The 17,884-nt window shown below is 41.9% G+C and overlaps 1 protein-coding gene across 1 annotated transcript in view; it reads right to left on the bottom strand.

Annotated features, from left to right (window-relative positions):
• Positions 1-17,884, bottom strand: part of KDM1B (lysine demethylase 1B) — a 34,877-nt gene that overhangs the window by 3,498 nt on the left and 13,495 nt on the right. The window contains exons 9-16 of the mRNA XM_018559627.1: positions 17,075-17,149; positions 16,386-16,523; positions 10,242-10,373; positions 8,042-8,116; positions 5,743-5,859; positions 2,631-2,756; positions 2,413-2,535; positions 1,186-1,338 (exon numbers count right to left, since the gene is read on the bottom strand). Of these exons, the coding sequence (XP_018415129.1) occupies positions 1,186-1,338; positions 2,413-2,535; positions 2,631-2,756; positions 5,743-5,859; positions 8,042-8,116; positions 10,242-10,373; positions 16,386-16,523; positions 17,075-17,149 (939 nt within the window). The remainder of the gene's footprint in view (positions 1-1,185; positions 1,339-2,412; positions 2,536-2,630; positions 2,757-5,742; positions 5,860-8,041; positions 8,117-10,241; positions 10,374-16,385; positions 16,524-17,074; positions 17,150-17,884) is intronic.

Here is a 17,884-nt window from a genome sequence, read left to right as displayed (position 1 = left end):
TGAGGCAATGCCAAAGGCTTTGGACCAGAAGAGCACCCTGTGGCTAACTTTTATCAGAATACAGTCTGGAAAACACCTTCTGCAGAACCCAGTGCCCAAAGCTCACTTCTACGCTATCCCTGCAATGTCTAGTACAGCGAGGCACAGATTTGGCACTCCAAAGCCATTCTGAGAATGGCTGCGCCACTTAGCTGCAATCAGCGACACCAGCTCCAGCAGCTCTGTAGAGAAGAGTACTGATTGAAGATAAAGATGTTGAAGAGTGCTAAAAAGGTGCTAAAATTAGGTTAGTCTTTTACACAGCAGAAATGACTAAAAAGATGTCCATCCTCCCAGAACACTAGCAAAAAAGGCATGCTGGTAGTAGGAGGGGTTATCTTGAGCTAGCGTACTAGTGTCCAAAACTTATGAAGGCAGCAGTATAACCCAAAGGTGACAGGCTTCCTGTGCCCCTCAATGTATGCAAAAGAAATAAGAGACGTTTGTTCTTATTGTTCTTGTTCAACATGATAAGGCATATCTTTACAACACCTTTATAATGTCATAACAAAATACAGAACTATCTAAATGGGAAGACAATCTAAATTCTTTCTGTAGAAGGCTAGACCTCTCTACACGCATCTTTTGGAGTTTATCATAGATTTGAAATACAGCTAAATACATAGTTTTATTCTAGTTAATATGTCTTATTGGCCAAAAGATTGTTGAGCCAGTGTTGTGATCAGATCATCGCAGATAGGATAGCCAGCCTGTGACTTCACTTTTCTCAGTTAAACAATACAGCTTGGCCACCCTGACCCACCCCCAGCCTGCTAATCACAAAATGGAGAACTATCAACATGTTTAAGAGGTCATAATTCTTGACAATGCAATACAGTCTGGCTGGCTTATAGTGCTGCTGCTCCTTTTCCCATTGTGTTGTGTGCCGTATAAAAGCTGATAAAGCTAAAGTAAAAAAAGAGATTGTAATTGTACTAGCAGTGTAAAATATGATCATATAATATGGATTAAATGGTGGTTTCTACATCAGCTTGGAGTTCAGTTTAATAACATGGAACATACCTTTCTAGAGAGACGGCAAATTTTGTAGAAATCTCCTGCACAATGTTTGAAACCAGTAATAAACCTCAGATCTGAGATATTTTATGACAAAATAAACATTGTACAAGTAATTTAGGGTCTTACCTCGCCTGCAAAAAATATTTTCCCCTGGATATCTTCAGCTATTATGTCATAAGCTTCTCCACTTCCACCAGTCTTTACATAACTATATGCCATCTGTGCCCAAGGGTCTTTACCCCACCGTGTAACAAAGTATTTTACTGGGACTGGTACTTCCTGCATCATGAAAAGAACAGTGCACAGGTAAACACAGCTTGCATAGCTGTACTCCAGGGGAAACAGCAATGGGAGATATGAACAACGTAACATTGCAAACATTTCAGTTTCCTGCATTCAGATCAGAAATGTATTGTTTTCCTTTTTCCCTCTTGCTTTTGCAAATTCGTGTTGCACCAAGTGTCAAGCTACACCTCTTAGGATGCAAAATGACATTTGTGCCAAAGACATTGGACCCAATAAACTATGAATGGTGGTTGAAGATGAATCAAAGGTCTTGTACGGCACATCTGATTGTGGCGCAATGCATTTCAAATAAACTATCACATCATCAATCATTTAAAAAAGAAGAGTGTTGCAATTTATGATGAGATCTCCCCCACCTAATATACCATGTCTCCCACCACATTCTCTACTTTCCTCCTTTGACCATGTTACCACAAAGAAGGTTGCTATAGTTTTGTCTGATGCCCACCTAACCACTTGCCTCCTGGAGTTCATCCCCTCATCACTACTCCGTTCACCCACTTAATCTATTCTATGCCCTCTAACTCACATCTTCAATCTCACCCACAATAATGGCATCTTCCCCACCCCTCTAAAATACACGCTGGTCACCTCTATGCTTAAAAAGTCCTTGCTGGACTCCTCTAGTCTGAACAAATTAAGACCCATCTCCTTGCTCTTATTTACCTCCAAACTTCTAGAATGCCTAGTCTGCAACCATCTGAGACATCACCTCCTTGTTAAAAACCATCTCGACCCCTTACAATCTGGCTTTTGGCCACAACACTTCACCGAAACGGCAATGCTAAAACTCACCAACAACTTAATAACTAAAACCAATGGCCACTCCCCCATACTCTTAAACCTTTCTGCTGAGTTTCAGTCAGGTGTGTGATGGGACATTCATATGGAACCAATAGTTTATCAGGCTTCATTATGTTATGTAGCCCTCACACAACTCAAATCTGTAGCACGTTTTGCATTGTAACGTTAGACCTGAAATTACAGTGAATTTAACTGCAGCAATGCACTTTAAACCACCTACTCAGTCCTGATTGTTCATCTCACCTGTTCTTTAAATATCTCTCTGAGGACTACCATGCACTGCTTCATTACTTGCTTATCATCCATATCCTTAATGGTAAGCACTGCATCTCCCGTAATGACAGACATCAGGACAGCATGTTTACCCTGAATTTAATACACAGCAGAAAAAATAAAGGCATGGGAAGCATCCTAAAAAAAAAGCATACATTATACAGACACACTCTATTAACTATTGGTACCTGTGGATCCATGTCATAAAACACCCCAAAAAGACCACGTTTACTAGAATCAGGAGGGATATGACCAAAAAAGTCGGCTCCTTGAATCTTACTGTCCCAAAACCTATAAGGAAATTGCACGGCAATCTGCAGAGAAAATATACAAAGGTCTAGATTACATTTAAAAGCTCACACAATAACCATTAAAGAACCATACAACCTATAAAACAGGTCACTGCAAACATTTAATGTAAATAGAAAGTCACTACAAGCATTTGCATGATAGTTCTTGAGCTTGGGTGATGGAAGAGCTACATGTTAGGGGTCGGGGGAGGCTCACTTTGCTTTTCTATTTGTTCTCAATGCCAACAATACTAAGAACCTGCCGGGTGCTCAACATGAAAACCAATGCATGATGTGGGATAAATGGAAAGTGTATGTGGCTGGGTAAACAACAGCAGATCAATAGTAACAAAAAATGCAAATGAAGTGTAGATTTACAATTTATCACCATTATTTTTCAAACTAGAGGAAACGTTTACACCATTCAACATTTCACATGTATGGTCACCTGCCGTGATGTACAGTACATGATGTACTATAGGCACGAGGTGCAACTGTTTTATTGCTACAAATGTTCCCTGAACAATAACAATCAGTCTGCAGACATCTTGAAAAACCTGTTCCATCATGCCTTCATAGAAAATAAAAACTTTGTCTGGACTAAAAATACCCAGACACGCAAGATGCCTATTGCCTGACCAAGTCACTTAGCCATCAGAAGATTACAACAGACAATGACAAATAAGCGTTGTAGGAACCTGCATTTAGCTGGGTTAGATAGAATTTGTAACCATTTAATATGATTTCCCTGGGATGAGGCCACTGTTAGAGTTGTCTGCAAGTTCTCCCTTTGTCCTTTATAGGCATTTTGAGAATGTATAATGGCTTTGTATATATTTTCTTAATTATAGTCAAGAAGGGCTTATTAATAATTGCCCATAATCATGCATTTTGCTGCATGTTGATGCACTGCAGGTAGAAATCCCTTCATTACCTATGTGGCTGGTTTACATCTAAGACATAAAACAAAATGAACAAGAGCGCTACAACTGTCGGTGTGGTAAAGACTCACGTTTGGGCTGTTTGCCAAGTCTTGAGGGGGAAGAAAACCCCACTGGTGTCCTTGTTCAGATGTGAACCGGCAGATGAGGTGGAAACAGTGAGTGCCTACATGGACAGTGACTGGTGTTGAGAGCGGGTGCTGTCCCCTACACGAACTCAGCTGGCCAGGCTGAGCTGTTGCGGCAGACTGACAGCACACAGATGCCGTCAGAGTGTCAGGTGTCTCTGGAGACAGGGCGCTCCTACGGAGCTGTGGCGCTGAGTCTGCGGTGTCGTGCCGTGTAGTCACTATGTAACGGTGATGAGGGGAACTGAAGTAGTCTTTGCAATAAGATCTTTGTGGAGGTGGCTACGCGTTTCGAGGCTCAGCCTCTTTGTCAAGTCGGGAATAGAAGTGAGAAGGTGTCGTGCTGTGTAGTCACTATGTAACAGTGACGAGGGGAACTGAAGTAGTCTTTACAAAGGGATCTCTGTGGAGGCGGCTACGCCTCTTTGTCAAGCCGGGAATAGAAGGTTCTCACTTCTATTCCCGGCTTGACAAAGAGGCTGAGCCTCGAAACGCGTAGCCGCCTCCACAGAGATCCCTTTGCAAAGACTACTTCAGTTCCCCTCGTCACCGTTACATAGTGACTACACGGCAGGACACCGCGGACTCACACCGCCGCAGCTTGGTAGGAGCGCCCTGTCTCCAGAGACACCTGACACTCTGACGGCATCTGTGTGCTGTCAGTCTGCCGCAACGGCTCAGCCTGGCCAGCTGAGTTCGCTCTCAACACCAGTCACTGTCCACGTAGGCACTCACTGTTTCCACCTCATCTGCCAGTTCACATCTGAACAAGGACACCAGTGGGGTTTTCTTCCCCCTCAAGACTTGGCAAACAGCCCAAACGTGAGTCTTTACCACACCAACAGTTGTAGCACTCTTGTTCATTTTGTTTTATGTCTTACACCACAGGGTTCCTCGCCCTGATTAACATAGAGCTTGCACACTGTTTGTTATAGCCTGTGCCTATAAGTTGTTACCCCATTGTAGTGCACTATTCCTTTGTTACATCTGTTCATGGTTTACATCTAAGCAATGCGGTTTAGCATGAAAGGAAAAGTAAAACTATATGTGTCCATTCACACTTACGCATATGCATTACCACGTGTACTGCATGCACATGGAGCAGTGTGAACCTAGTCTAAAGGAAAAACAAAACTGCCTAGGTTTCCTACTTTGCTCTCCCACCCTACGTGCATGTTTCGGACTGGGCTGTAGGAGATTTCAATCACAGACAGAAAATAAAGAGATCCTGTTGTGCTCCTATTAAAAAAAGTAAGGCTCTGTGCTTCATGCGGCACGGGTGAACCAAATTTCTTTATTACTAATAAAACAATTTCCAAACATCCCCGGCCCCCTGCACTGCAAGGGGTAAATGCTTGTTAGGTCTAGGGGTGTGATGAAGAGGCTGCATTATTTACCTTATTCCCCGCTCCAGCACTCTCCTCTTCTCCTTAACGCTCCGGGCTATTAGCCATGCATTGTATGTGGAGGAGGCAGGAGAGCAACCATGGCCGGGAGTGCCTTAAAGAGGATTCTCTGTGGGACTAGGCACACAGATGGAGGGAGCCTGCTGGAGTGGGGGATAAGAAAAGCATTACTTCCTACTCTTCTACCCCTAGGCAAAAACCAGCATTTAACCGTTGCAGTGCAGGGGGTAGGGAAAGGGGTGATTTTTTTTTCCAGCCCACAGTTCAGCTTTAACTATACCCTACTTAACTGAAAAAATATTTTGGCTTTAAAATACACTTAAAAAACCCAAAAAGCATTAGGCAGTGGCTACACGTCTAACCACAACACAATATCTAAGGCCAGCTTTGGCGATTGCCTGCTGTTCAACCCTATGTAAATCACATCAATGAGGTCTTCTTTTATCCACAACTGAAGTCCTGATCTGTTAACGACACAAATAACCTTAATTCAGCCAAACACATTTCAGAATCATTTCCCTGGTAAGCACTTTACCTTTTCAATAACCCCAGCTCCTAGACTGTTGATGGCCTTCACCTTTTTCTCCGGTAAAGGAGGATTAAACTGAATAACATTTTTCTGAAGGATTGCCAGGGGTGCTGTGACCAAAACCTGCACAAATACAGTTCATTTGTAGAGTAAATATAATCAAACTCAAATGTCAAACTTCAGATAGTATATTATTATACAGAATTGATTATACCGGATTTGCCATAAAAACTGCGGACTTACAAAAGATCACCAATGAAAGTTCCAAATGACTTAGAATAATTCTGCTGTCACTAAATTCTGATTTTAAAGGGAATATATCAGATACAAAATATGGGAATAAAAAGCCTCTCATATTGATGGAGTTCATATGTCACTGGCTGCATGCTTGTTCCTGCTCAGTGACTCAATAAGGCCCCGTTCACACCTGGGCGTTTTGTAGCGCGTTCCTACGCTCTGCAAAACGCTCAAACACCGAAATCCCATGGGTATGGTTCACACCCGGGCGTATTAAATGCCGTATGAACGCGCTACAAAACGCCCTACGCCCAAAGAAGTACAGGAGCTTCTTTGGGGCGTATTTGCCGCGCCTATCCATTGGGATACAGCCAGGTAGCCCTCGGAAACGTGCGTTTTTTTACCGCGGTATCGCGACAAATGCGCATATTCGATACACCTAGGTGTGAACCCAGCCTTAAGCATTAAAACCAGAAAGATAAAACTTCTGCACAAGTCTGCAATGGCTGCTCCCATATTTCTGTACTAGTCTAGTTAACCAATCCAAGACCAGGTGTTGTACGGCAGTGGAGGGGGGCACCGATCGGCACACCATACACGCGATCCGCCGGCTCTAAAGCCGGCGGATCGCTTGTATGGTATCAGGCATCGCTGCCTGTTTTTAAAAAACGGCAATTACCCGCTCGCGCGCGCCGCTGTCTGAGCGGACGTCTAGAGACGCCCGCTCAGATCTAGAGAGCTCCGGGCCGGCCGTTTTTCTACTACGGCCGGCCCGGAGGCAGTTAAAGGAAACCATTCCAGAAAGAAACATGGATGCCGTCACTGATGACTTCCCATTCTGCAAAGGCTAGTTTACGGACTGTCATGCTTCCCCAAGCATGCAGATAAAGACCTCTGACCTTACTGATCTGTATACTTATCTGGATTAGTAAAACATTAAAGTGGAGCCAGAGAGTCAGTATAATACCTAGGCATTTAGCATTTTAAGGGATCAGCAACGGCTGCCTCAATGTTTCTTACAGTAAAGGTTTACTTTAGAGGTTCACCGAAATGAAATTTTGAGACCGAAACCGGAAAAAAAAAAAAATTTCAGGCCAAAACCAAATATTTATTTTTTTCTAACCTTTTTACATTTTTTAAAATATTTTATTTTTATTTATTTTTTCTAAACTGTTAAGTGCTGGTTTACACCTGGGCGTTTTTCAGCGCCGATCGAAGAGCTGAAAAACGCTCAGCCAGTAAAATCCCATAATTTCCTATGGGCATGGTTCCCAACTGGGCGTATTTCAGCGCATCGAAACGCGTTGAAACGTCCAACTCCCGAACTAGTACAAGAGCTTTTTTTGGGGCGTATTTCCGCCCATATCCATTGGTATTCCCGAGTGTGGCTCGGGGTTAACAAAGCGGTAACCCCACTGAGGATATTTATCCTTTGAACCTTATAGTCTCTTACCACAATGTTTTTGTACCTACGCAGTTTACGTTATGTCCTTCTGGATTACCTAATCTGATTGTAGCATTTTATTATGAACAACTGAATGTCGTATGTTCTTTTGATACACCATGGAAAACCACATTGAATGTGCTATTGTAATAATCTTTCTTTGTGTTTAAAACAAATAAAAAACCTTTTGAACGAAAAAAGAGATTAAGGACTCTCAATCTTTGCCCAAAGTGCCATTTTCGGCCGATATGATTTGGTGGCCAAAATTTTGGTGCATCCGTAGTTTACTTTATTTGAAAAGATGAGTGTGCACAATACCAAGCTCTCCACAATGATTGTGAGATTAAAACCAATAAAGCGCTGTTCTGGAGAAAACAAGTATTTCCCAACTAGCAATCAAAACAAGAGTCACAAGTCTATAGTCCTTGTGTGATTTGCCATGAGGTTTGTTTTTTACAGCACATAGTAATTTCTGCGAAATGCTATATACATAACACAAGCATTAAACAATGTAATTTTATGATAACAGGAGCATTTTATCTTTACGAATAAACACTATAACACAACCCCAAAACCTTACTAGAACTACAGATAACAAAACATTGAGCACACTGATACCATTACCTTTTGTGCACTGTATGTCTTCCCATCTGATGTTGTTAAACTAACTTCTGGACCGGTGTAATCAATCTTTCTGACCTGTAGGACATAAACAAGAGCTTGATGTTATGCTATGTACTCACATACGGTTGTGTAAGAAAGATAGTACACAATCTTTGAATTCTATGGTTTTAAGTATCAGGGCATAATAAAGAAAATCACCTGGTCTTAAAATTAGGTAAATACAACCTCAGATTCTGACTAATGTTTCTAAAAAAACAACTATGATGTGGCTTACACTTAACCTAACCCCTGAAGAGAGTCCTTACCTCTTTCCACCAAACCTAGCACTTTGAATAAAACTATCCTCCGAATCCCTTAAAGTAAGGTTTCTCCTGCAGGGGTGTGGAATTCGTATCGCCCGACGCCCGGGACATGTAGTTCCGAGCGCCGGGCAAGTGTTTTTTTCACTATCTTAGCCTTGCTACGGACAAGTAGCAGGGCTGGTTTTTTTCTTCTTAAATGAGCGTCGAGATCGGCGCTGCGAGCGGGGGGTGTGGAGCGCCAAGAGCGGGGGGCGGGGACGGAGCGCTGTGCTGGGTGGTCACGGAATCGCACACCATTGCCGATCGTGCTGTCAGTGCCATTATTTTCTAATGACACCCGACTCGTGCCAGGCAGATTGCGCGTTTTCCTGCCGCAATACCGCCCGGGCGATCCCACACGATCGCGGTTGAAAACACTGCGCGGTGCATGTTGTGAAAATAGGTACATCTACCTTTTTTTCAGCAATTGCCACGCTGATGTAACCCCATACATGCGGATGCAACCGCTGTATGCAACCGCACACGATGCTTACCTTTCGGCGAACGGTCCTTCCCGTCCACCAGTACGGGTGTACTATCTGTACCTGTTCCATGTATTCTGAATTTCACTCGCAAATTGCAAGCACTCGTTGGTCAACGTAGTCACCTGACGGCACTGACCAATGAGAAGTGCTTCTAAGCACTACTAAATACGGTTTTGGTTAAAAAAATAAATTTTTGTATCAGGACAAGTAGATTGTCATGAGGGACAAGTAGATTCGGCCCCCGCTTTAGTCCTTGGACAAGTCGTTTTTTCAAAAATTTCCACACCCCTGTCCTGCAAGGGTTACCTGCTCGTTTATGTCCAGGGGATCTGTAAATTACTTTCACTTACCTGATCCAATCTTCCCCAGCAGCTGGTGCTCACCTCTCTCCCATATGACGTCAGCAGGCCTCAGACCACCAGAGCGGAGGGGGAAGAGACTGCAGGCACCAGTCTCTGTTGGATGCAGACCGCATAGCTGCTCCTGGTGGTGCCAGCACCCAGTGTTTCAGAGCTCAGTTGCTAGGCAGCCTGGCTTCCTGATCAATCAGGAAGCCAGACGACACCTCATGACCCGCCGCCCGGCTTCCTGATTGGTCAGGAAGCCAGGCAGCCTAGGCAAGTGAAACCGGTGTTTTTTCGATAAAACACCGGCTTGCCAGGCAGTCAGGAAGCCAGGTGATGGGTCATGATCCGCCGCCCGACTTCCAGATAATCGGGGCACACGGCACCAGTATCAGTGCTCGGTATCTGCGAGTACCGAAGAAAAAATATTGGTACTTGATACCGAAAAAAACCGTATCAGTGCATCCCTTATAAATACTGATATGACACACACAGAAACATTAACACACATACCCACATCACTCAGAAATCCTGACAATACACACAAACCATCACAAAAAAATTGTTACATTGCATACAAAGAAACCATCACAAACACATATACTGACATTGTAAACACACGCAGACATTAAAACTGGTACTGTATAGAGTTAAATTTTGTTTTGAAGTATGACATTTTATGAAATTTGGCAAGCAGCCCCCATGATAGAAGAAAATGTGTCTAGTGGACCCTAAGTGAATTGAGTTTGAGACCCCTGAGTTAACCCTTGCAGTGGGGCTTTTCTCCTGGAGATGGCTTTAAATTACATAACATTAAACAAATTACTTCTATATACTCAACACACTTCATCAGTTGCAGGATGAATTCTCACAAATCTCCACTGATACTAGTACTAGTGCTAGAACTGTGCGCTCCAATAACTACAAATGCAACCTTCTATCCAGAGAAAGCTACTCTTCAATAAGGTTTGCTAAAATCCTTGTAATATAATATATATATATATATATATATTTTCTCTTTAGAACTTACAGGTGACCTGAGTCGAATATTAAGTCCTTCAGCCAATTTCTCCATTATTGCTGAGTACCCAGCAGTTAACATTGTGTGATCTCCAGAAAACTGAGCAAAGAATTCATTGTGGTCCCAAGAACGAGCAGATACCTGAAAAGGAAAAAAAAAAAATTGGGGAATATATTTAAAGTGGAAATCACTTACAGTCTTCAAAAATACACAGCAAATCTGTGTTTTTTCTTTTCTAATTTTTTTAATGGAATGCTCCATAACCTGGATTGCTAAATGATGTCACAAGCATGTTTTAAATTAATAAATAACAAAAAAATAAATAGGTCATTTTCTACCCACTTTTTATTCTCTACAAAATGAAATAGACAGAAACTGGGGGAAGGAGTATACTAGACTAAGTATACTAAGGTTTATTATTGGGGGAATTGGGGGTACTTTTGCAGGTCACACCTATATTCCATCATTTGCATATATCCCAACACAGTAGGGAAATGTCTCTTCTACAAACTGTCCTCAGAATTATAGAATACCCTTGAACAATTAAATATGTTCAATCTCTACATTTTAGCAGGATCTCTGATATTTGTTGAGTTAAAAAAAAAATATGTACTGTAGACTTTCCTGTCATTGGAAATGAATAACAGGTTTAAGCTCTAATTATTTTGCAGATTGTAAGGAACTGGCAGAATTGGAGATGGATGTATATATGTCACTTAGGTTTCTTATATACACATGGTAAAGGGCTCCGGGGTTTACGTTGATGTAGAGAAAACAAACTTTTTTTTACCAGAATTTTAATACGTTCTGGATCCTGGACCCAGAGTATTTATAAAGCTGTGGGTGGGATAAAGCCTCCATTCCTAGGTCCACATCTTACCTCGTTATTAGTCTTAGGTATCCCACATGCCTTTATACATGTTAGCTGCTTTAGATCACTCTCTGCCTGCTGTGTGCTGCTGGGTAAAAAGGGTGAGTGCTGACAGAACTCTAAAAAGGTACAGGAACTGTCTGTTTGTTTTGGGGAACCTTGTTAGTCAAGAACTGACCTGAGTCAGAGGCTCAGACAAGCAGATGTTTTGTTTGTTTTATCCTATAGACTTGCTGTATAAAGCCATTCTGCATGGAAACTGTGCTTATTTGCTGCCTTGCTGAATAAAAGAGCAGGACCAACCTGCTTGGACTTTTCCTGGGTTTCCCTGCCAAAACCAGTAGAGCTTGTCCACCTTACATGAAGTATTAGAGTGACACTAAACGCAGGAGTTAAATCTTAAAAATGCATTCAGGTATCCGAACTATTAACACAAATGTATCTTATTTGTGTATCACTCAGCTGTAGATCCTCAAATCATCTCTGAATTGGTGCTGACACTGTCCTTCCTTCTGGAGGGTGGCTACTTTGTTCCCCCTGGTCCCTGTGTGTGTTCTAAAGTAGCCACAGCTCCAAGCTCACTCCCATGATAAGACTATACCTTCAATACAAATTAGTAAACTAAAAGTGTGATTATAGTCCATTATGGGAGTGGGCTACTTTACAACCCACACAGCCACAAATAAGGTACGGTATAGGCTGTCATTGCTGGCCTCTCCTAAAAAAAAAGTAGTTGCCTGGCTGTGATGCTGATTCAATGGTTTACATTCTACAGGTTACTGAAGTGGAACAAGCACAGGTAAGGGTTTCTAACTCATTTGCAGCATGTGCGTGTTCTAGGTATACATCTCTGTACTAAAATCAGAGACAGTGAAGGGAATTTATGAAAACTGGAGCAGACAAAATCTGGAGCAGCATGGCAACCAATCAGCATCCACCTTTCATTTTTAAACCTTAGCTGAACAAACTGAAGAGAGAAGCTGATTAGTTGCCACCGGCAACTGCTCCAGATTCTTCTGCTCTAGTTTTGATAAATTCCCCCCAGTGTGTATAAGGTAAAAGTGTATGTCACCCCTACATTTACAGTGTATACCAGTAGTCTGTTCAAGCTTTCTTTTTTCTTTTCTTAGTGATAACTATCGACCCTATCAGTACTTCTTCTTTGCTGTAGGAATCTGACCATGCCAAGCACAGTCAGTTTTTGCATCAGCCGTTCCCTCTTGGTGTTACAGAATGCTGTGAATGCAATTTCTGCATGGTCAGTTTACCCTTCCTATTATACAGGATTTATATAGCGCCAACAGTTTGCGCAGCACCTTACAATTTAAGGAATACATTACGATCACAATACATGATGGTAAGGAGGGCCCTGCCCCTGAGGGCTTACAATCTAAAAGGGAGGGGCATGTGATCCATGAGGAGGTAGCTGTGTGGGGATGAATTGTGATGGTTCGGTGGTTAGGTTGAGGTGGGATTATCAGTGTTCGGCATCCTGTACTCTGTAGAGCGTGTCTCCAGGCCTTCCTCCCTGTAAAATCAAGCTCTACCCCACAGATCCTGTCCGCTTTTGGTCCATTCAGTCTGATGGACAACATTATTCAGTAGGGAGAAGAAGGAGGTCAAGATTGTAGGAACACTTTTGGCTGTCTCCATGGAGAGCTCTTGAGAACTGTGACGTTAGCACAAGGTGCTGAGCGTCTTTGTTGGTTAACCCACAACCCCCAGAGCTAAGTGGAAAAGAGAAGACACAGTGGTCACAAGACCACTGGAAAACTAAAGCAAAAAGGTACGTTATACATGCTATGTTACCTTTTTACATAAATGGCATACTTAACAGTGGGTAAAGATTGCCATGATGTAAATATAATGTGTTAAGCTTAGAGATACTTTAGAAAGAAGTCAAATAAATCAAAGGTAAATGGACAGCTTCACAACATACAATAGAAGACAATTCGGTATTTTACTTCATTTCATACAGATATGCAAAGTGAACAAGAACTCACATTATGTAAATTGCTTCCACAAGCATATTCCAGATTTCCAAGATGGAACTGTAAGACCTTTTCTTCTACATCGGTGAACTGGATTCCAGATTCCTGAATGAATGCTTTGTAGATCTCTTGTATCTTATCTAATAAAGAAGTAAAGAAGTGTACATATTACATGGAAGAACAGTAACATGTAAAATGTACATAATACCTTATTATCATCTACAGTACATACAAAATATATATCCCTAGCAATGAAGAGGTATGCTGCATTAGCTTAAAGTGCCTACACTGGACTGTGAATATTGCAGTCAGCACCCCTCCCTAAATGTCTGTATCATTTCATAGGAAAACAGCAAGTAAACCTGTATGATACACATTGCACAGAGTCAGTTATGCGGTCATCAGATTTTCTATCCTGCCTGGCAGATATCCAAGGACTAATGATTACATAAGAAAGTTGAGAGCAGTTCCTCTATGCAACAATGATCTGTAATTATGTCTAGGATGCAAATGCCTTTTCTTGGTCAAAAATCAGCATGTTGATGGACAACCTTTGGTATGATCTTAGTATTTACTGAGACTGTATAAAACATATTGTGTGAATAGATACCTCCAAGTGGAACGTCTTGTTGCTGACCCTTATCTTTACGCCATTCTGCCACGACATCCAGGATAGCATTGAAATGAAAATCCATACGTTTGTCTATGGATGGGTCAGTTAACCTTCCCCCTTCTTGTATCAAATCGCACTTTTCTCTTAGTTTGCGCATCGTTATACCAAGCTATCATTTCAATAGTAAAGAATGAATAAGTCAAGTTTGATAACATGAGCATTAAGTCACTCATATAACCACATATAACTATTAAACAAAATTCTAAACTGCAATCACTCTATCAGGCAACAGAAGTCTTAAATGAAGTAGGAAAAACAGCAAATAGCCATTCTCATCTTACATAATGAATTAAAGATAAAACAGAAGCTGATCATACTCCTCCGTTATACCGGTCCAAGTGATCATCATTCAATGAGGCTGAACAAGAGGAAACAATAACATGCAATGGGTCTACTGTACAACAATGTCCCCAAAAATAGAAAGCTAATGATTGTAACAGAGGACCATGGGGGTTCATCATCACTGCTTCAGAAGTGTGAAAGGGTGGAACATTTTAGCTGATTTACTACTGTTCTCTGCTGATTACACAGAGATAAGCTAATGGCATGTGGTACTGCCAAAGAAAAAACATTTCCCACACACCCTGGACGGTGGATGTGCAGGCCAGATGAGAAACTCTTTGAAAGGTGATGGCTAATCAAAAAAATAAAATAAACTCTTCTTGTATGACCCGTGCTTGGTATAAATTCTGACAAGATCAGACCTTTCAAAGTATTCATCACAACAGGTGGATCACTCCTGATTTCAGTCAGGACTGTTATCAAGGTTGGAAGCAGTACCCAGGAATTTACCCACTATTGGTGTGACTGATTTTTAAAAAGCCTACACATGAGATATAAGGCAGGTAATACAACACTGGCGGCAGAATTGCAGTATGTGGCCAATATTTATTTGTTCAGGCCGAAACAATCATCTAGGTGGAATTACTGTGCTCACTGATTTGATATATTTCACCTATGATTTGACCATAAAGACCGTGACACACTGCACACAAAGCAGCGCGGAGCACAGGGAAGTGGTGGCACGCGGACCTTCACGTGTAGTGGGTCCTGCAATTTTCTTTCCGGCACATCGGCTTGCATAGCGGAGATGAAAAATGTCATCTTCAGCCAATCGGCTTGCGCGTATAAACACACACGTCAGGACGCAAATCCCATTAAGTTGATACAAGTGAGCTGATTGGCTGAAGATGAAGTCTTTCATCTCCGCATGTTCCGCTATGTGAGCTCTCACACACTGCATGCGAATGTCCAGCACGGACATTCGCATGCACACTGCATGTGAAGCCGTGCGTAGCAAAGCAAAGCTGCTAGGCACTAGCAGCTTTGCTTTGCTATGCACGGCTTCACATGCAGTGTGTCACGGGCTTCAGAGTGTGATGGGCAGACACAAAAGTAAAATTCTACTTTCCAAATGTCTCACTACAATATATAACTGCCTGTATCAAACTGACATCCATTTTGAAATGTCCACTCTCCAGCTGTTGCAGAACCTTTTATGTTTAAAGGTGAACTCCAGGCAGATGATATAAAATATACAAATTGATTCAGCTCTGTATTCCTTACTACAACATTAACAGGGTTATTCACTAAAGGGTGAAGGGTTTGGAGAAGGCAGGAGAAGTGAACAATCTGATTTGGAAAAATTCTCCAATTCAGCTCACTTTCCAGTTCAGCTATGTTGTCCTAGATTGTTCACTTCTCCTGCCTTGTCCAAGCTCTTCACCCTTTTGTGAATAACTCTGTGAGTTTAACTTTTGAAAAAGAACTCCAGTAATTTAAAAAAAACAAAAAAAAACTTACCAATCTAAGGATTTAGAACTGGTTTTGTCTAGGGGGAGGGGACTAAAATAAAGCAGATATACTCACCTGATCCTCTGTCCCCTAGCGGTCGGCACTCACCTCTCTCCCCCCTTCGCTCCATTTGTGAAATGTTCTTTGGCATCCTCACATCTAATTCAAGTTAACGGACCTGCATCAGACATGATGACATCCGTGGTCCTTAGACCGACGGAATCCAGGAAAGAAGAGGCTTCGGGGACCAGTCTAGCAGCTCAATGGGACCAAGGATCATGTGAGTATATTTGCTTTATGTGAGCTCCCCAGACAAAATAGCACTTAACCCTTGCAGCACGGGGGTAGCCCCACTGCAAGGGTAAGTTTTTTAAATTCCCGGATTTCATCTTTAAACACAGGTAGTGTAAGTACCAGACTTTGGTCTGGCATCAGCCTCTTGCTAAAACAGTACAACAGAGTTTAGAATTGAAAAGGAACAAGCAGCTCAAAGAGCCAGTCAGCTGTACTGTAGTGCTCATGTACCAGCAAGGGATATGCTGATATGAGCAGAGAGCGGAGTAACAGAGTGATGAGGTCATTAGTGGTCCAGTCACCTGTTAGTAGTACTAACTGCAGCAGAGAAATATCAGGTCTCCTGGCCTGCTAGATGGGGTTGTGATTTATGGCAGAGCTATATATATCTCAGGACTGAATGGAAAGAAATACAAATTCTTTAGCAGGTAAAACAGCTCTCTTATATGCATTTTGTCTGTGTTTGCCTAGAGTTCAACTTTACCAAAGACAATGCAAAATATTAAAACACAAAGACAACAGAAACCCACTTGCTCACACATTAATGCAATAGGGTTGTTTATGCAGCCATTCACAATCTGTGCTCCTTTTCCCACAGTGAATCCTTTAAAAGACTTATCATCCCAGACTCTGCCACCGATCCTGTCTCTTGCTTCTAAGATCATCACCTAAAAAGAACACAAGAAGCAGGTATATAGCAATGGAAATTAAATTAGAATTTAATGAAATGTATGCAATTAATGAGCCAATATACATTGGAGTTTTCTGACTACACTTTCACTGTGTGGATTCTAAATGACAACATGCACTAATTTAAGGGCCATAAAAAGCTGCACACCACACGTAATACAGACTACAGGTTGAGGATTATGAATTAATTATTTCCAGGTTAGCTTTATAAATTGTGTGGATTTTAGCAAATTACAGCAGCGCAGGCCTTAGCACTGCACCATGGGCAAAGGTCATTTGCCCACCCAATACCCAAAAGTAATAGGTGTTTTCCAGTGGCAACCACTAAAGAAGGTGTGGTAGGGGAGCACTAGAAAAATCTGTATAATGTAAGGTTTGGGGGGGGCGGGGGTTATACAAACAATGTCACTTTTGCCCTGAATAATCAAGGTGACCGTGTCTTGTTGAATTGGGAATGTTGTCTTTGTTTCAGCATAGAATTTTCAGAGAAACACACAATATAGGACAAAGAAAAAGTCTCCTTGAATACCTTGATTCCAAAGTTCTGTAGTTCTCGAGCAGCAGCCAGTCCTGCTGGTCCTGCCCCGATGACAATCACAGACCTCTGTAGCATAAAAAACAATAAGGATGTGTTGTATATATTGTGTAGACACTTAGGACAGACATGGCTACATACATACTCATGGCTACATACTCATTAAAAACTTTGTTCCATATATATCAAACAAAGAAATTCAAGTAGAGCTTAACTGCAGCAGAATTATTAATGAGTATCTAGAAAATCTATGTCTTCAGATGTACCTGGCAATCATTTCAATACAAAAACATTGCTAACATCACTTCATTAAAAGGATGTCGTTTTATGACATAACTAAAATATGGTAATTTTGTCATGAAATGCCATCTCTACAATTCAAAATATTTCAAAATAGTACAATCTGCACGATATGTCAGGATGTATGAATTACACAGCAGACATGCTGGCATGGCAAACAGTCTGCCGTGCTGGCAAAGGACAGTAGCAGGAGAAAGCCTCCCGCTGTGTAACCTGTCATGGACAGAGCACCACATGTTAATTACAGGCAGCGCTTCATCCAGCTTTTGACAGCTATATTAGGTTACACAGCATCGGGCTTTCCCGCTGCTGCATGTAAACTAACACCGTGAGGTCGGAGCTACAACAAGCCTCTGACTTTAAGTCAGAGGCTTGAGCTCTGTGGATGGTTTGCACTAATGGCAAAGTGCCATTGGTCCAAGCCGTCCAATCAAAAAAACAAAGAAAAATAAAACACTAACAGCATCTATCTAGATGCCTCATCAGTGAAGGGCTAGTGAGGGA

This window comes from Nanorana parkeri, unplaced genomic scaffold (assembly GCF_000935625.1).
Source record: "Nanorana parkeri isolate BGI_ZX_2015 unplaced genomic scaffold, ASM93562v1 scaffold408, whole genome shotgun sequence".
Taxonomy (NCBI): Eukaryota; Metazoa; Chordata; class Amphibia; order Anura; family Dicroglossidae; genus Nanorana; species Nanorana parkeri.
Note: the sequence above shows the minus strand (reverse complement) of the source record. Positions and strands in the feature narration are given on the sequence as shown.